The sequence below is a fragment of the Ascaphus truei genome, chromosome 5 (assembly GCF_040206685.1).
Source record: "Ascaphus truei isolate aAscTru1 chromosome 5, aAscTru1.hap1, whole genome shotgun sequence".
Classification (NCBI taxonomy): Eukaryota; Metazoa; Chordata; class Amphibia; order Anura; family Ascaphidae; genus Ascaphus; species Ascaphus truei.
Genome location: NC_134487.1, coordinates 280570831 through 280591281, shown reverse-complemented (window position 1 = coordinate 280591281; position 20451 = coordinate 280570831). Strand labels below are relative to the sequence as shown.

General features: G+C 39.2%; 1 protein-coding gene across 6 annotated transcripts in view; it reads left to right on the top strand.

The window, feature by feature from the left end:
• Positions 1-20451, top strand: part of TSPAN9 (tetraspanin 9) — a 267323-nt gene that overhangs the window by 225423 nt on the left and 21449 nt on the right. For all 6 annotated transcript variants that reach the window (XM_075602263.1, XM_075602261.1, XM_075602259.1 and 3 more), the window contains one exon: positions 18906-19097. In XM_075602263.1, coding sequence (XP_075458378.1) covers positions 18906-19097 — 192 coding nt within the window. The remainder of the gene's footprint in view (positions 1-18905; positions 19098-20451) is intronic.

The window sequence follows — 20451 nt, the reverse complement described above, 5'->3', positions numbered from 1 at the left end:
AACGCTACTCCCAGAACGGTTTCCGTTGGATAACCGAGGACTGCCGGTATGCTAATATTTAATTAAACAAAATATATAGCTTACTGTTATGCTTAGGAGGAATGGAAATATGGAGCGAGGTTGTTGGCCATGAATATTGCTCTTCTACACTTTATTATGTAAATGTTAAAAATCGCATGTCGGGACCTTTGCAGGAATATCTTTATTACAATAAGAAAGGATGATTGCAATTACCAATTCTGAGGGACAAAACTAATGTTCTATTAATTCCAAAAGCAATGTTTTCCCCCAGGCAACAGCATGTGTACTACTCAGTGCTGGTTGGGTGCCTTGTTCATTTTCAGTTCTTAAAGTCTCAGTAATTGAAAGAGCGTGATGAGTAAAAAAAAATCAATCCCTATCAAATCACACTCGGGATACAGATTTGCAGCTTTGAGAATGGAGCTACTGACACAGCAGGTATCTAAAGTGCTACTGACTAAACCCATAATTACTGTTCATTCTCTGTTGTTCTCATTGCTACTTATACAACCTGATTACCAGTGCACCGCTGGTTGGAGTAAATGTAGTATTTGAATATGATGGATAAGAATGCACATGCAACATATCCAATAAATATAGGGTTAAAAGGAAAACTAGCACACGTGCTTAAGGATAGACACATTGGTCCTTTTAGCGGTCATTCAACTTTTAGAGTGCCCTGCTTGTTTTATTAGGGGATGATGGGCAGACCACTCCAACCTCTTCCACTTCTTCTTCCATTTACATCAGGCAAGGCGGTCATGTGACTTCCAGACCTACGGCAGGGGAAAGGTTCATAGAGTAACAATTTCTCACTACCTGTGTATACGTTTGACTGACTTTTAATACATATGCACTGATTTGAATCATTCGGTGAATGTGCTTGGATAATCTTCGTTGTTTGTAATGGAAGACTGCAGTGGAGTTACAGCATTCAGCAAGCCACTGTCGAATTAATGAAAGCCCTTAGGCCAGGTCCCCGCTGGCTACTGCAGAGCCCGCTGTGTTGGACGCTGCAGGGACAACAGCCGCCCCACAATAGGGCCAGGCCTTCTGCAAGGGGGGGGCACCGCGCTGCGCCGACAGTTTCTCCTGCTCTCAAGAGAATTCAGATCAGGACTCGCGACGGAGCGCTAGGCCATGCCCCCCGGCGGTTCAGCCAATGAGGACGAACTTGCCGGGTGACGTCTCGGCCGCGCCCCCATCACTCCCCCGTCACGCCCCCCCTCTGTCTTTCCCCCTGCAGCTCACTGCAGACCAGGGGACTCGGCTGCGCGCGCCGCCAGCTTCGCAGGCGCGCGTGCAGCGCAGGCAGCCTCGCAGGCGCGCGTGCAGCGCAGGCACTGGGGCCATAGCCTAAGAAGCTGGTCTAGAATGGTTAACCACAGCCATTTGGCCAGCAGGACAGTTGACCACTGCAGATGACCTAGGGAGTGGTGATTTGTACCACAGCAGCTAAATGGCTACGGTCAAATTTCCGCAGGGAATTGTCCCATTCCACTAAGGAGCTGACATATTTTGCACCCAAAAGCCGTTTTGTGTTGCCATTCCATTATAATCAAATCCTCAATTTCTTCTAGATTTTATAGCCCCTTTAATAAAACAGTGATCAAATATTATTACTCCCCTCTCCCCCCCCCCCCCACCCCCCTCTAAAATAATGCAAACCATTCCATATTAAGGGTTAATACAATTTGGCTGATCATTGATAAAATATTCAATAAAGAACTCCACAAAGTAAAGTAATGCATACTGCATCGTTCGCTCACAATGGGAAGCAAACTCAATGTTTAATTGATAGCTAACACAGTGTGGAAATCAGTATGAAGCCACAACACACCATGTCCATTCTTGTTAGTTTAATTATTTCAGAAATGTATTAGAAACGATGCATGAAATCTTTGCGAACAATCTATTTCTTGCCTTTGCTTTATATTGAGGATAACTATAGGGTTTTCTTGCTGAAGAACCAACACAACAAGCACTTAAATGAGGATTTATATGGACTGGGAGCTGAAGCTGTTTTTTTGTTGCTTTATAAAATCTGTCATTCTCTTTTATTTTTTATTTTTATTGTGTCTGTTTCCCCCACTTAAAATCTCTTAAATGGCCGCATGTATAAAACTGACATTTTATTTACTCACAAGGGTCAAATGATGTATGAACACAAATTTGTGTTGTATATGATTTTTTTTTTTTAATCCATAGAGGAGGTTGAACAAACTCGTAGTAGACAGCGGTATATAATGTGACAAATGTTAAATGCTAAACATATTAATACACGCATTAAAAAAACATGAAACGAAAATAAAAGGTATATAAAAATCAGATTCATAAACCTGCTTCATTCATCCCATAGTTGTGTCGCACAGTGGCTAAGTTGCACACAGGGACTCTGATTAGTAACACGCAAATGAGCACCCAGTGGACGTGTCACTGTTTGCTTCTGATCCACTATTGTGTAGATTCCCTGTAGCTTTTCCTGGCTTCATTAAACCGCTTATATGGCTACGCCTGGTTTAAGGAGGATGCAGAATCATCTCTAAACTGGTGCTGTATTTTGAGCACTTGTCTAAATGATTTGAACGCACACTGGACCCTTTTAATATGAACATTAGCGTGATCGAGCTGAAGAAGCGGCTCAGTGAGTAAAGGCGCTGACTCTGAGAACAAAGATATGAAACACCCCAATAGGGGAAAAAAACGGTGCACAGCTTCAGTTATGGGAAGAATATATCAAAAGGGTTTATTATATTAAAAACATGGACAAAAACATACTGATATTGTCACTCTATACTGGATTGCATTTACCAGGGAGCACGCAGAACAGGGGACTTGTGTGAGATTTGAATTTTTCAACCATAAGCTACTGCAGTACATTTTATTGCTGGACCCGGCAAGAGATGACGTCAATCTGATACGAGAGAGAGGCTGGAAGTCCCGTGAGGGTTTACCCAGGAGCAGAGACGCAGAGTGCCGAGAGACCGCCGCTGAATGGAGCCACAAGTGAGGAGAACACGGATACCCTCTACTCGACAGCACCAGTGCCTGGCGTGATGGGACAGTCGAGAGTTTGGCCGGATAGGATATACAGAGCGGGGCACTGCAAGGCATACAGGATTTCACACAACATAACTCTCTCCGTTTTCAGCCTGCTCTACAAGCCGTGAGTACAGACTCTCTTGGAGAGTAACTGCATGTGATGACAGAGCAGACCCCTGTCCCCTGTTAACACAGACTAGTGAGGAACTCTTGGGCACTGGATTTTTTGAGCAATTGCTCTGATACTATCTATTTCTGAGAACAAAGACACTGAGTTTACAGCAGCGGAACCTGGTTCAAATCCTGGTGTCCGATCCCTGTGGCCTTGGGCAAGTCACTTTATCTCCCTGTGTCTCAGGCACCAAAACATAGATTGTAAGCTCATCTGGGCAGGGACTGTGTCTGTTAAAATGCCTATGTGCTGTGTACCGCGCGCTGTACTGTAATTTGTATGCGCTTTGAGTCCCAATGGGAGAAAAGCGCTATACAAAATAAAGTTATTATTATTATTATTATACAGCATTTTTAAATGCTGTACAATTTCATTGATTCTGACCATTTTGAATTGGGGCCATTGACCGAGGGAAAGATTACAATCAGGGATTGAAGTGACAAGTGGAGACTCTACCTCTGATTACTATAAAATGTTTCATAGATCTATGTAAAAAGTGTAGTTCTAAAGTTTTATACCAGCAGGAAATTAGCCATATTAACTTCTACAACAGTTGTAAAATTAAAATGTCCCTGTCTCAGTATACTTGAATTATCGATAAACAATGCAGATTTCAAATGTGTTTATATGAGTGTGCTGCCGTTTCATCCGTCAGCAGTCTGTGTACTATTGATGTATTGAATTTCGTGCAGTGTTCGTAGTTTTTATCAATTTGCATTTATTTTATTTACAGTATATAATTCCGTTTTTTCACTATTGATTAACACCATCCAAACTGTTCATCCCACCACCCAGCTGCTATTAATGAAGCTGAACTTTTCCTAATAGAGACCCTTTCTAATCAAATTATTTGTCAGTCACTTCAATCGCACGAAGCTTCAACGGTTGGTTTCAATATGAAATTTAAACCATGTAAAAAATAATAAAAATCTCTGCGTTCATTCCTTTTGCCTTCTGTTGGGCGCCAATCTTTGCATTGATATCTCCCATAATGATCTAGAGATTGCAATTTCCTTTGTTGTTAAGTTGGTTTATATCCTTAGAAGTAGAATAGAGGTAGAAGGCTTCAGCTTCATTGTCTGTGGACTTTATTTTGGGCATACATTGGATAATTTGAAGCTTGTTTCTCTGTCAACTGAATGATGATTCTGGTTGCTTCTTTCTTATGAACTTTCATACTCCACTACTGTATGTTGTTTGTTTATTCATTTATTGTTAACGATGAAGCCTGCTCCACAGATTCTGTACCTCTGAACTCAAAAGAAGATACCTTATTGCATTTCAATGGGGCTTTCATCTGATTTTCTACTACACAAAGGCCAACGATATCCCATTTAATCTTTTTAAGCCCATCTTTCTGTCCTTGCAGTGCTGCTTCACTGGATAGAGTCCAACAGTTGTTGGTAGCCAGGTTGAGATTTAATTGAAAGATGTTTAATCTCAGGGGATTCAAAGCACCCTCTGCCTTCTTCCTAAATTCTGTTAAACCCATGGACAATCCCTCGGAGAATAAGGGCCATGGTTTTTCAGTATCTTTCATATAGGGCGGTTGAGGCTTTACGTGTCATGCCGGCCTCAACTACATTTTGTGAAGTACCTTTTCCACTGTTGCTGGGTATTTTTGTTCAGTCGTTCAAAGTATGGTTGAATCTAGCAGCACAAGTGCCACTCGATAACTTTTTGAGCACCCATTGCCACATTCCTGCCCCTTTAAGGCAGTGAGATAAGGATTTACGTAGAAGGAGGAGCTATATACGTTTTAATTTGGTTTCTAAAAGTATTCCTGACATTTGTGTCTTTTAATTTATTTACTTTTTAGGCAACTCATTTGCCTTGGGATCTTATAAATGCTGATTTTTGCATGGTGGAAGTACTATTTATTACATGATGTAGTATGAATATTGGGCTCTATTATTCATCTTTAGATCAGGACGAATGAACATATGCAGAGGGTGTACGTCAATATATTGCCCACACTCGTTTCTATGACAGGAATTGTTAATGTACTACAAGTCTTTGACTACATTCCTACACAGTCAAAGCAAGCTGTAATAACAATAAATAGCCATAAAAATAAGGGTTCCCGCCTCCCCCCCGATCCATTATTAAAATATATGGAAATTAATTAAATGATAAAGAAAAACAGAATGTATATTACTGTAGTGAGTGTAAATTAGTCTTGCTCGTTCATTAAATGTATACGTATTTTAAAACAATCATAATTCAAGCCATTACAATTAATAGCAGCCTTCATTTGTTAAACATAATTATTTTTAAGTACTTTAAAAAGTACGACTGCATGTACAGTATATTACGGAATAGTTAAACCCACTCTAGGAGTTGCCAACGGTAGGTACAGTATTGCAATGGATCCATTGTAGATAACAGCCCATATTTACCAAGCTGTATTCCGCACCTTCCGACGCTGGAAGACCCCTTACAGTCCATTGGCTTGAATAGGCTCTAAGAGTGGCCATCAACAGTCCTCAAGGGCCACCAACAGGACAGGTTTTAACGATATCCCGGTTTCAGCACAGGTTGCTCAGTTAGTGGCCCGGCAGCCAAAGGCAGAAGCTGGACCCGCCCTCTGGCCGAGTCCAACATCCAGCGCCGGCTGTGCAGTTATTCCGGCTCTCGCCCCTGTCGGCGACCCTGTGGATAACCCCACAGGTCTAATAAGGAGTAGTTACCAAGCCAGTTAATGTGGTTTTTATCTGTTATACACAACTGATAAAGTTGTCTGTCGCAGGTGTTTGTGCAGATGGAGATCGCTGTCCAATAGTCACAAATTCTTGAGTTGTTGCAATCTATTGTGCTTCAATAGTCATAACCTCGCCCGTTGACCTCGGTAGAAATGCTGCTCTTTCAGAAATGTGTGCATTGGTTCATAAAGCAGCAAATGTGTTGGTACACGTAGTGATGGAACTTGTTTACTTTATTCTTAATATTCCACATGCAGTTTAGATTAATTGGAAAATTAGTGAATTCAATCTTTAAGTTCTTGTTTTGGATTAATCACCTGGTGTTGTTAAAATTTTATTATGTTATAAAATCCTCCGGAACCGCTTTAATAATAATTGACATGCAAGCATGAAATGTTCAATTATAACCTGTTTATATGAGCCCGCTATTCTGCCTGTTGTTTTTTATTTCTATTATATATTGCCGGATATTACTTTAGAATTAGGTGAATTGATTTTGTCATATCCACCAGCCTTAAATGTATAGGGAATATTATAACCAGTTTATAATGGCAATACTACCCTTCATTTCAGGCCATTTCAATACAGTGAAGGATCCAGTTGTTTCCCCACCTTTTTTGTTGTTTTTTTTACCACATTTTAATAAATCGAACTAGAATGATAAGAACACAGATACACTACTAAAGATTTAAAAGACACATGTTGTTAACCATAATATGACTAGAAATTATTTTCTTTTTCAAGGAGCAATCCGGCACCCCCAACGGTGGTAAGTATTTTTGGAAGCAGGGTGGCCCCGGAGCTGAAATAAATGCGGTTCAGCTACGGAGACCCCCTGCTTCAATCTTGGGTAAAAGCATTTTTTTTTCTTTCAATCTTTAAAAAAAATAATTTAAAAAAAGCAAGTTATAGAAAGACAGAATCTAGGCCTGAGACTGTATGCAATGTAAATAAAATGTAATAATCGGTATATAAAGATGTCTAATAAATGCAGGAGTAATAACTCTGTGGTATAAATACGAACTAATATGGAGAAATGAAGTATGGACATGATGTACAGATGGACAATAAAGATATTGGTATGATATACCCCAAACCTCTCCACCCCATGCCCCCCTCCACCATTATCATTTAATTGGATTAATTTTTTTCTGTATCCCCCCCATACCCTCTCCCCAATATGTGACGCTATGGTTGAGAAGGAGGAGGGTGGCAGCAAGGAGGCGGCTGTCGGAACCAAGTGCAGGAGAGAAAAGAGTTGCTGTGGGGCCCTGAAAATAATCTTTAACCGGGGCCAGAAATCGCTCTCGGCGGCCCTGCCGCCCCCCTTTTTGAATAGGCTAGTAAGACAATACTAACTGCTGCTAAGGCAAGCAAGGGCTAACCCCCACCCCACTCCCCATCTCCCCCACCCAACACACCTAACCCTCCTCTATAAGAATGACTAACAGTAAAGGTGGGTAATTGGACTGTAGGCCAATTTACACCAAAAATATAACAAATACAAAAAGTATATAAGCAAATACCCTCTTGAGGGTCTAGGACTATTCCATACAACAGCCTTTGCCCAATCGTGTGTGTGTGTGTGTGTGTGTGTGTGTGTGTGTGTGTGTGTGTGTGTGTGTGTGTGTGTGTGTGTGTGTGTGTGTGTGTGTGTGTGTGTGTGTGTGTGTATGTATAATGGTATGTTTAATTTATTATAGGTTGTATTTGAATTTGGCACTTTGCCTTCAGTCCTATTAGCCACATTCTTGTGTTAATCAGCCTGTTAACCATTCCTATAGAGAAGGGTTAGGTGTGTTGGGGTAATGGAGATGGGTGATATGCTGAGGCCTCAGGGAGGGTGGTTTCTCCCCTCTGGGGTTGGGTAGTAGGGTTGACCCCTCGCTTGCCTTAGCAATTACTACTTTTACTAATGTAACTTTTTATGTCTGTAGCACTTATTCCCAATACAGGCAGTCCTCGTTTTACAACGCTTCGTTTTACAACTAATGGCTTATCCAACGCTATGCAATGCATACCTATGTTCATTTTTACAACGCCAGAACGGTTTATCCAACGCTCTTACTACGCTTTGCAACGTTGTTTATGTGTATGTGTGTATAGATATATATACACACATATACATAAACAACGTTGCAAAGCGTCGTAAGAGCGTATATATATATATATATAAAAACAGAAAACTACAATAAGCGCAATCACAATTAGACTAATAATGATATTTTCCACATATATAGGAGGGTATACTACCTCACAATCTAACTTTCCCTGATTAAGTCTGCAGCCAAAAGGTCTACCGCTCCACGGGCTGGTATAAAAGGATATCCAAACAAGAGTGACCTAGGCGCAAGTAAAAACAAGAAAAACAAACATAGGGTAATATGTTCAAACAATTGGTCTACTAGAGGGTACGATATGCACTTACAGCAGGTAGAATAAAATCAGGCCTTATATCCACTCTGGGATCAGGAACAATGAATGAAGATCTGGAACAGCCAGCAGCAACTCATCTACAGGAACCGTATCCTCGTGTGAAGTATCACATATAGGAAGAGAAGTGGGACACATACATAGTGTAACACAGTTTATTTTAAAATTTAATAAAAAAGACAATAGGTAAAATACTCACACTTTGTGAGTTTGGGTAAAAGCGTTTGAGAATTTAGAGCTTCTCACACTCATCAAGGGTGGGTATACACAGTCTCTATTGGTTCCTTATAAAATGTCCTTATAACCACATGCGGTGTTATGGCCAACATCCAAGGGTATGGAGTCACTTTATGTTGCGAGACCCGTAGTAAAGGGCCGTGTGTCTCTTTAGGTGCAGCTAAAGAGACACACGGCCCTTTACTACGGGTCTCGCAACAACGGAGCAAGTACCCCACCCTCAGAGGCTCTGGATATTATTAGGAGTGCCCTATAAAGTGACTCCATACCCTTGGAAGTTGGCCATAACACCGCATGTGGTTATAAGGACATTTTATAAGGAACCAATAGAGACTGTGTATACCCACCCTTGATGAGTGTGAGAAGCTCTAAATTCTCAAACGCTTTTACCCAAACTCACAAAGTGTGAGTATTTTACCTATTGTCTTTTTTATTAAATTTTAAAATAAACTGTGTTACACTATGTATGTGTCCCACTTCTCTTCCTATATGTGATACTTCACACGAGGATACGGTTCCTGTAGATGAGTTGCTGCTGGCTGTTCCAGATCTTCATTCATTGTTCCTGATCCCAGAGTGGATATAAGGCCTGATTTTATTCTACCTGCTGTAAGTGCATATCGTACCCTCTAGTAGACCAATTGTTTGAACGTATTACCCTATGTTTGTTTTTCTTGTTTTTACTTGCGCCTAGGTCACTCTTGTTTGGATATATATATATATATATATATATATACAGTATATATATAATATTATACTATATAATATATTATTTATTATGTTATATTATATATATATAATACAGTATATATATTATGCGTGTGCTGCATATCTTATTGCCTGCGTAAAATATTTGGTGTATTTTAGTGTTAAAAATGCCTTCAGGAATGGAAACTTTCATTTAAACAGTGTTCCTATGGGAAAACGTGTTTCGCTTTACAACGTTTCGCTATCCAACGCCATTTTGAGTAACGCATTGTGTCGGATAACCGAGGACTGCTTGTACATTATTGTATCACGTGTATTACTGCTGTGAAGCGCTATATACATGGATGGGGCAATAAAAATAAAGAAATACATGTATAGATGCATGTAAATACAGAACATCTTTAAAAAGATAAAAGTTCAGATGATGTTGCACCTGGATATTATTTTTCTGGGATTAGCTTTCAGTAGAATGGGTTAAAGAGCAGCCTTTCATACTTGGAGCCCTTGCAGCACAGTTAAGTTCAGCATGAAATTATGCACATTTAGAAACAGGTTTCAGATTGATTTATCTTGTATTGGATAGACGCAATGGAGAGCACAAGAAATAAGTATGAAGTAAGAATGAATTAATCTTGGGTACAAAAGGCAGACATAGTAATCCTGATGTTCAACCTCTAAATAGTGGTTTGTATTCCCCAGTTATAGAATGATGAAATCACTTTAACACACTGTAGGGCTGTTTTTAAAAACCCTTTCCACTTGTACAGTGAATTGTTAGGTATGAACAGGGCATGAAGGACAGTTTATGAAATACCACCGACCACTTGTGACCTGAACAAGAACCTCTCAGTGATGAAGAAATGAGGTCTCTTCTATTGCGAGATGTTTTTTTTTAATTTGTGTGCACAACTACACTACAGTATCTGAGTGCTCCTTCCCTGGCTCGTTTAGTCCTTGAGTAATAAAGCAAAACCATTTGACGTATCATGACAAGACCTTTAAAGCATCTTAAAGAAGCCATCAATAGATTATTCCATACATTAGCTGAAAAGGTTAAATGTTTAATAGTGAAAGATTTACATATTAATTCCATTCTCTCAGAACCTGTAAGTGCTTACTAAGTAGAGCATACAATGCAAATGAAATGCGGACCATTTAACCCATTGGATACTGAGTAACGTAACACCGGTTTCCATTTTTTATTCCTCAACAATGTGATGTAATTTATTTGGCAATTACTATATCATTCAACCTTAGAAAGTGGTTATGAAAGTGGTCACAGGAGGAGATTTTCTCCTCTTGATCCTCATACTATTTAACTATATGAGGGAGACCCCCTCATACTTTCCTGAAGAATGTCCTTCCAACCAATGCAAGTAAATGGAAAATGAAGAGATCAGGTATATTTTCCTACCAAATCTACGATCGAAGTGACCCTCTTACTTTAGAGGAAGCGTTCACTTTAATCTCCAAGGATATAGGGCCATGTTTAACAATCACTGCCACTATAGTGTACCTTCCAGCACGGTGAAATGAATATGGCTTTTTATGGCCCATTCCAGGTGTCTTCTGGCCTGGAAGGTGTCTAATGGAGTAAATATGACCCCGTTATGGCCCATTCACTTGAATAGAGTCATAAAGAGTCTTTCGGTATGGAAGGTGTCTTATGGCGCAACACTTTTTAGTAAATCTTTTTCCACCACCCACAATCTCGCTGATCTATTCTGCCATACTGTGGCGGCTGGACATCCACTGATCTGCTAGGTAGTGGTTTAGAAACATCCCTGACTTATTTTGAATGTACAGTACCTTAAGCACAGTTAGTGGTTTTGAATACATGTATTTACCCTTCAATAATATTGAGAGCAGGGTTAGAGTTTGACATGAATGTCACTTTTCAACCCATCCAAATCTGATATTATTTGTGTGATCTGCCTTTTCAGGTAACATTTATTAGTGACTTAAATGTTTTACTTTATTATTGGTATCCCTTTAATTACTGTATTTGTATTACTAGTTTAGTAGACATTTTGGATCCATGACCATTCCTATGTTTTATCAGATGGAATTCTGCCGTTCTCCTGTTTTGTGATATTCCTCTGTTATATTGTATTAGTTCAATTTTGCACCATTGTACTGTACTTAAAACATCCATTGGATTTGGCAAGAGCCTACTGTGCCACAGTAAAAGTGCAGTGTTGATACTGTATACAGTAGAGTACATAACTATTCTGTAAAAGGTGCCTTCACCTTTTTACTTCAATATAACCTTAACAAAGCTTATTGTGTTAGTGTAATTTGTTAGTAACTTGCAGTATAATTCTAAAAGTAAAACATATTGTGTAACTAAGCACCATTTTATCTTGTACAGTAATTAGTTTGAACTCTGCAGTAACACATCACTAACTCGGCCTTTTCAAATGCGATATCCCCTGTATAATTTCTATCCACTCTTAATGACTTCAAACGTTTATTAGAACATTCTGTGTTGAAACATCAAATCATCTACTGTCATTAAGTATAAGTAAGGCAGCATAAAATACTTTATTTTAAGAGGCTAATTATGTAAGGGTGTCCCTAAACCTCAAGTATGTCAAAGTGGCTCCTTATCTGTCTAATCAGAAGCAGGGAAACCAAAGGTTTGGGAACAAAATAATTATCATATAGACCTGGCAAGTGTCTGAGTAAGAGCTATAGAAATGTTCTATTTTCCTCCAATGGAAATGAGCTTGGAGACCTAAAGTACAGTTATACTCCCTGTTACTGTATGCTGTCATGTGAATTTCAGGGGTGAGATATCCCTCTAATCTTGCATAGTTGCCTTATAATCTAATAGGTGAGATATAGAAATAGAGATTAATAGTTTTCCGACTATGTATTTCCCTCTTCCTCTTCTCCTTCTGGACAAACACCCATTTCTCTGAATATATGTTGGAGGCACAAATGATAATACACGATAAGAATATTTTTTTTTTTATGATTTGAATTACAATGAAGAGACAACTGAATGTTAATTAGAATTTGGAAACCACCTGAATATTTCGGTTCTCTGTAGAGGAAGTTTAAGATTAATTTAATCGAACACAAAATGATCATATTAATCATATCATATTTTGTGCTGCCTCTGTCTACAGAACCACATATAGCATGTTGGGCCATATTTACTATATGGTGCTGCTCCATACGGCACCTTTCAATACCAGAAGATGCCTTGCAACCCATTTAAGCGGTCTCCTGGTGCCACAAGCGGTCTTTTGGGGTAGCACCACTTATAGGGGAAATCCCTTTTTAAGACCAAGTTACCTGTTTAAGGGTCTCATCTGGGTGGTTGATACCGTCTTTACCCAAATCTGACACCTATAAATATTTTTAATTAAAAAAAATTAAAGTTCGACTTGGAAGGGTTTTGATTTCCTCTGGCTGCTCCCTTTGTGTGATGTGCTTGTGTGATGTGCTTGTGTGATGTGCTTGTGCAGCCAGAGTCCCCCCTCCACACATCTTTATTGTTCTCTGATATGGACATAATGGATTAAGAGAGAAGAAAACACTTGATTGGAAACCCTTCCCTATTCACAGGCCACCAATGAATTAAACTAGCCGACTGTGGGATTGCACCTTTAACATGGCCCCCAAGAGATATGGTATGTAGAGTTCTGTATACACAGGGCCTAAATACGGTATTAGAAGGAATTAATGCAGGATATTTATCAGGGGATCCAGGACTAGTGATCTTGCCACATTTTCTCTCTACTCTGGCTCCTGTTGCGATCTATAATCCATATCTATAATCAGTGGTTGACAAATCACCAAAAAATCTACTCACCACAAAAAAAAATCTACTCGCCACCTAGTACCAAACGTATGCTGCTTGGGCCAATATTTACTCGCCCGGGGGTTAAATCCACTCGCCCGGGGCGAGCAAATGTATAGGTTTGTCGAACACTGTCTATAATAATCTATAATATTTACTGGTTAAGGAAGGCACAGTATTTGGCCATGGAAATAGCCTGGCAAGTTATAGCATAATTGATCCCTTTGATAATGCATACTGTACATGTAGTCCCAAATCAGGGGAGGGGGACGTGTTTGACTTCTTCCGGAATTGGCGGCGGAAGTCGGGTGTTTGCAATTCATTCAGAGATAAGGATGGAAATCTGAGAAACCAGAAACCACACAATGAAGCGCTAAAACCTGACATTATCTTATTGTATTAATTATCGTATGTGAAAGTTTTGGTCAATACAGGTCTATGTAGAAACCACCAAGGAGGTATCATATAAATGAATATTACGTTAGAACTGCAGTATAGATGTTTTGAATGGCATAGGCATTTACGAATACATGTCAACATAATTATTACAGTGTGTGGTGGGAAAAGAAATAGCTCTGACAAAGATTCCTTAGTGGACTGAAACGTTGATCAGCTGTTTCTACAATACACTTTTTTATTTGCTTGTATCCAGTTTCGATGTATCCTTTCTCCATACTTTTTGGATTGGGTGATGTTTGAATCTCTATGTATATACACTGTGTGTGTGTCACTTCCCTCTAGATTGCAAGCTCTCACGAGAAGGGCCCTCTCTGTATCTGTGCATGTTTGCCCTCACCTGTATATAACGGTTTATTTTTGTAATATACATAACCGTACCCCATAGTACCGCGTTGCAGAATATGTTGGCGCTCCACAAATAAACGATTAGTGTGTGTGTGCGTGTATATGTATGTATGTGTGTATATATATATATATGTATATATATATATATATATATATATTATGTGTGTGCGTGTATATGTATGTATGTGTGTATATATATTATATATATGTGTGTGTATGTGTATATATATATATATATATATATATATATATATATATATATATATATATATATATATACACACACACACATACAGTACATACATACATACACACACATATGTGTGTATATATATATATATATATATATATATATATATATATATATATTTACACACACATATCATTTCAGGGAGTATTTGCTAAACTCTGATACATGTAGGTGTAAATGATCGGCTATTACAGTACAGTGAATAACCCATTTATGTGAACAGAGTGACCTTATGCCTAAAGCAGCCTGCCGCCCCAATCCGCCAACCGAGATAAATTACTGAGTAATTCATAACCTGGAACATATTCATTTCAGCACCACTGGTGCTTACCAATATGCAATGTGTAGACATAAAAAGCATTCTGCGAAACACATGCTACATATTTTCTGTCCTTTTTTTTTTTATCAATTTGTGAACCACTGAAATGCATTTAGGAATAGTTGTACATAAATCATTCATTAGAAAACTCGCATAATTTCACCGTATGGGAGCAAATCACAAAGACATCAAAAATTGAAATTGATGAAAAAAACATCCCTCCAAAATCACCATGTCCTGATGCTGGTTTGTTAATTAATTAATGCAGCGTTAATTCTAACCTCTCGTATAGCTGCTTAAAGTGACGATTGTTTGGGGTTTTTCATTTGATGGAAATGCCCGTCTCACGCAGTTTACCCTTCCCAGTGACTTCTTTCCTGTACACTGCGGCAGCAGCAGCGTTATTTACACGTCTGTGTTCACGAGACTGTAATCAAATAACTAGTTCAAACAATTAATATATTTCTGAGATGAGTTTCTCCCAAGAGACATTAATAATAATAGAAGAAAAAAAAATGAGTCATAATTTCAACCCCCTCCATATTTTTGTAATACATGTTTCTCTTCAGTGAATGAGCTGGTGTTGAAATTACTTTGTGAGTTACAACATTGATTTATTATTTTATGGTTTGTTACAAAGACCGAGCTTATTAAATGCTGTAGCGGCATAAAAAATAGTTTCTTGGAGATCAAAGTTATAAAGCCTACTATACATCAGAGAGCTCAATTTGATTTCAGTACCGTTTGTATTTTTCTCTATTTTTGCCTTCACTAGTTTATCACATTTGGCAGAGGATTTGGAGACCATGGGATGGAATTTACCAGCTATTATTCTGCACTATAAAGTGTCTTTCATGTATCTGGCGTTGCTAACACACCGTTCCGGTTATGTATAATAAAAGCAAGGTTTTCACCATGTTTCCAAGTGTCGTAAGCCGAATGTTTTCAACCTTGGACCATCTACATTTCTATGACATTCTAGAAATGTTGTATGAAATAAGTTGTAAGAAACAACACAAATGAAAATAAAATAATACAATAACAATAATATAAACACACCCAGAAATATGCTACAACGCCACAACAGGTGGTGTAAACGCCTCTTAAAGCAGCATTTACTCTTATCTGTATTTTATTTTAGTGTTTTAATAAAGCAGCGGTTTCTCACATTTACCGCAATGCAATTATCTAAGCTGCCGGTCGCTCTGTTCTCCTGTGATCGATCGGCGAAGATTGGGCTTCCCAGGGCACGCAAAATGGCCGCCTATGTACAGTAAAAAGGGGAAGGGGTGTGATATTTTAAATGGTTGCTATAGCAACCCAAAGAAGCGTAATACATTAAAAATACATTTTTTTTCAAATGGTATAACGAGTAAAAAATAAAATGCAGGAAGTATTATCCAATACTACATAACTGATTAATTAAGAGAAAGACACAGGATTTTAGCTGCAATGCTTCGGTAAATGGAATGGTTTAGCATTCTGGAATGTAGAATGATCACACACAATACCGTATTATTGGTATTGTAGTAACGACTCATGTAATTTCTTCACACAAATGAAAACAAAAGCATTGTTGTTTAGGGTTGATTTGACAATGGATATATGTATCTCACCTTGAATAAAGGTTTCAAGCTTTTCTATGCTGCACTGTGAGACGCTGGCAATAAAAGATTGTGTTAGCTGTCTTTGCTGCAGGGTGCATAGAAATTGCAGACATGCAGTCAGTGTCATTCTGAACCCTGCTTTTATTATCCTAACTAATCATTGTCCATGTGAACCTCCATGTGGAACAATCTTAAGGAAAGAAAGTATAGAGGCTCAGAGCTGTAAATATCTCCCTCCCCCTTCATTTCATTTCCCAGCAGTGCTTCTAATTTATTATAAATTATACATCACACTACAGTAGCAAAATTGACTTTGTATTGATAAACTGGCCAATTCTTGGGTGGAATTTATATACTATAATTTCATTCTAGGGGTCGGAAACATTAATCTTCAAAGCCAAGGCGCAATTTTTTTGGTGTGTATGCATGTTTTTTGATTAATAGAAAAAGTAGTGAAAAGGGAGGTGGAAAATTGACCAGAATTTGAAAATATTCATGTTATTGGTTGAGTCTTCCTTTTTTCCCCCCTTCTAAAGCACATCTAGGTGGAATGATATCCCAATTTATTCTTGCCTTTTAGGAACTTTACTGAAAGTTATTTGGAAAGATGTTAGAGTTACAGTTATTGTCACAGATTTGTGGATCTACGATGGTGTAGATTGTGTGAATTATCATTAAAACGGGAGAAGGAGCGGCTCAGTGAGGGTAACACGGACTCTGATAATGATGCTGAGTTTGAAGAACGGGAACCTGGTTCAAATCCTGGTAACTTTGGAAATATCACTTTATCTCCCTGTGCCTCAGGAACCAAAAACATAGATTGTAAGCTCATCGAGGCAGGGGCAGTGTCTGTAAAATTCCTATGTGCTGTGTACCATGCATTATACTGTAATTGTGAAGCACTATGAGTCCCATTGTGAAAAAAGCGCTATACAGTATGAAATAGTTGTTACTAATGTGGTGAAATAATTTGTGTAGGTTGTTGTAATCCGTTTCTTACTTTTGATGCACTTGTATACATGCCAGATTTTCCAGTTGCTGCAGTTTGTATCTGTTCTAAATGGTTGGAGTAGGGGTGTGCAAAGTTTTGACCCTGTGCCCGCCCCTGCCTTCTCACCTCCCGGATCGCCCCTCCCCCCCCCCCCCCTCTGCAAGGCTCCAGCGTCAAATGACTTAGCGGGGTCATGTGATGTCACGTGGTGCCATTTGACGCCGGTTATATGACGCCATTAGACCACGTAGGAGAAGCTGCAGAGTCCTCGCACGGTGCCCTCGGCACTTATTTAAGTGCCTTGGGGGAGAGCGCAGGACCTCTGTAGCCGCCGCGCCCCCCCTTGGAAATTCTCCCGCACCCCACTTTGCGCACCCGTGAGTTGGAGGCTCCTTCCATCTCGGAAATCAAGGTAAATTCTTGATTTCTGAATTCGTCTCTAACATCGCCCCAAAGTCTCATCTGTAAACCAGGACAACACTGGAGCAGACAAACCCACCAGATTTATTTAAAAAAAAAATGTTATCCTATTATTAATAATTAAATGTCATTCTTTGATATTATAATGTATGCCTAATAGTAGTATGTGCCTTGTCTTACTCCTCAACTCAAATCTATTCAAACATCAATCAGACATTAGGACTCTATTTATAACATATTCCCATAGTTCTATAGCCCCCCAAAAGCTTTAAAGCTAAAGTAAAGTATTTTTATAAGCTTGATGAATTCCATTCTTTTGTTCAATGAGGGATCCTAATACCTGTTCTCATCATTGCTTGGTCTATGTGCCATGCACAGCTTATTTTAGTGCTTTTGTGGTCTACTGCACCTGTCCTTTATAAGAATGTGCATTAGAACAGCACTGCCACTTAGCAAGGTATATTAAGTTGCAATAAAGTGAGAATACTCACCCAAGTAAAAACTTTTCTTTCCATGCTTAACATTTCTTTCATAATGTAATAAGTGTTTTTTTTTTACAGCTTTTCAAGCTGTGGTTCAAAAAGTCATGTTCAAAGGGGGACCTTGACAGGATGCCTCCAATTTATAGTTGTTCCTAATGACACCGGAATATTAGCCAAACCACTGCTTGAATGAGCGCAAAATTGGGAGGCAATTCTGAGAAGAACTTCAAATTCAATGTTCTCATTGTAAATACCTTGAGGAATTCCCTATGATAAATGGTAAAAGGCCAAAGTAACAGTCATTTTGCAGCACGAAATATATTTAAACAGACAGCATGGTTGCCTTCCAAATCATTGGTCCTTTTAACTTTTAGCAAAAAAATAATCTTAGAGCCAGCCCCAAACTGGGTTCTGGAGAGGTAACGGGTAATATAGCTGGGTGTCAAGACGAAAATCTGGACAAGATACACTAATTGTCAAAAAGGCAAAATCAAGTACACCAAAAATTAAGGAAGTTCAATAGACTGCAAAAAACAAAAAAAGTACTTTTAATGACTTAAAGAAGTCATCGTAGCATCCAACGATTGGGTGTGTACAAGCACCTCCATTGGGAATGGTGCTTGTACTGTATGCACCAAAACGAATATTTCTGTGTCATTTTTTGGTGTGCTTGACTTTGTCGTTTTGACTTTTGCAATGTGTAATACTGTATGACAGAGTTCTTCACAGATATAGTTGTAGATAAGCTTTGAAGACATCACACATGTTCTGGCTCTTTGCAGGTGTAACATTTAGTGCCTAGACATACTAAGTGTTGCTATTCAATAACACACCTTTGGGCACCTGCATAAAAATGGTTCAATTTTCCCCTTTTCTGAAAAATATCCCCCTTTTTTTTTTTTCCAGCTCTGTGGCTGTGGACTGTTAGGTGTTGGAATATGGCTTTCGGTGTCGCAAGGAAATTTTGCTACGTTTTCTCCCAGCTTCCCATCGCTTTCTGCAGCAAACCTAGTCATCGCTGTTGGCACAATCGTTATGGTGACTGGATTTCTTGGCTGTCTTGGTGCTATCAAGGAAAACAAGTGCCTCCTCTTAAGTGTAAGTTATATATGGTACAAGTGTAATATGTACTTTAAAGATAATGCTTCGGTAACTCCTTTACTATTACGCAAACCTAATATATTTTTAGGTTGATCCCAAGTTATTTCAGTAGTAAAATTAATTCCCATATTTTAGTGTCTTAAATGTTCAGGCACAAAAGATAAATAAAATAGTATATATGTGTGTGTGTATATATATGTATACACATACACACACACACACACACACACACATTTTAGCTTATAAGGGTATATATATGCATACACATACACACACACACACACACACACACACACATTTTAGCTTATAAGGGTTCCATGTAAAAATTGATTTCAGGCAAAAGTTTGCTGATTTGCATGTCATTTCCCAGAATCTCTTCCTGCAGTGGAAGCACTGTATGCTAGGTGATAATGGTGAAAGGCAGGGTTGCAGAGCTGTCTAAGACATGGGAATGTGCTCACGTGATCTTTTATTTGATATATATATATATAAATATAAAAATAAATATAGCAAATGGAAATATTACTGTGTGCTCATTTGCATGTCTTAGACAGGTCTGCAACCCTGCCTTTCACCATTATCACCCAGCATACAGTGCTTCCACTGCAGCAAGGGATTCTGGGAAATGACATACAAATGAGCACACAGTGCCACCTTTTGCGTCAAAACCATATGCCATGGTCCCCTATAAGCTTATGCTTGCTTCATTGCACAGCTTTTGAGCACAGCCTGGGTTAAGATGCATAGCCAGTAAACCTAACCACAGACAACTGTTTCGACCTTAATGGGTCTCATCAATGTGAGTGCTTTCCCTGGCCTTACACAGCGCGCCGTCCGTGGGCGTGTCGGGGGCGGGTCTGGGGGCGGGCCAGTGACGTCACGGAGCTGGTTCGCCCTCATTGGGCGAACCGCTCACGTGACCGGCCCTGCGCTCCGGCGAGCGCCAAATTTGAAAACTTCTTGAGACACGCTTCCCCAAGCGTGCGGACGCGTGCGCGAGCCCCTGCTAAAGCCGCTCTCATTGTGGCTGCAAGGGCTCAGTGCCGAGTGTGAGCGCGGCTCAGCACTGCTCAGCCTTGCTCACACTACTATGTCCCAGGCCTAAGACAAAGACATTATGGAACCAGAGAGTGTGCATAGAAGAGCCACCAAATAAATAAAGGGGATGGATAATCTGATTTATGAGGAGATGCTATCTCAATTAGATTATTTTACATTAGAAAAGGGGGGATCTAAGAGGAGATATGATGACTATATACAAATATATATTTGGGGACAGCACAAGGAGCTTTCTAACAGAACTATTCATCCCAAGGGCAGTACAAAGGACTCGGGGGCATCCCTTTAGGTT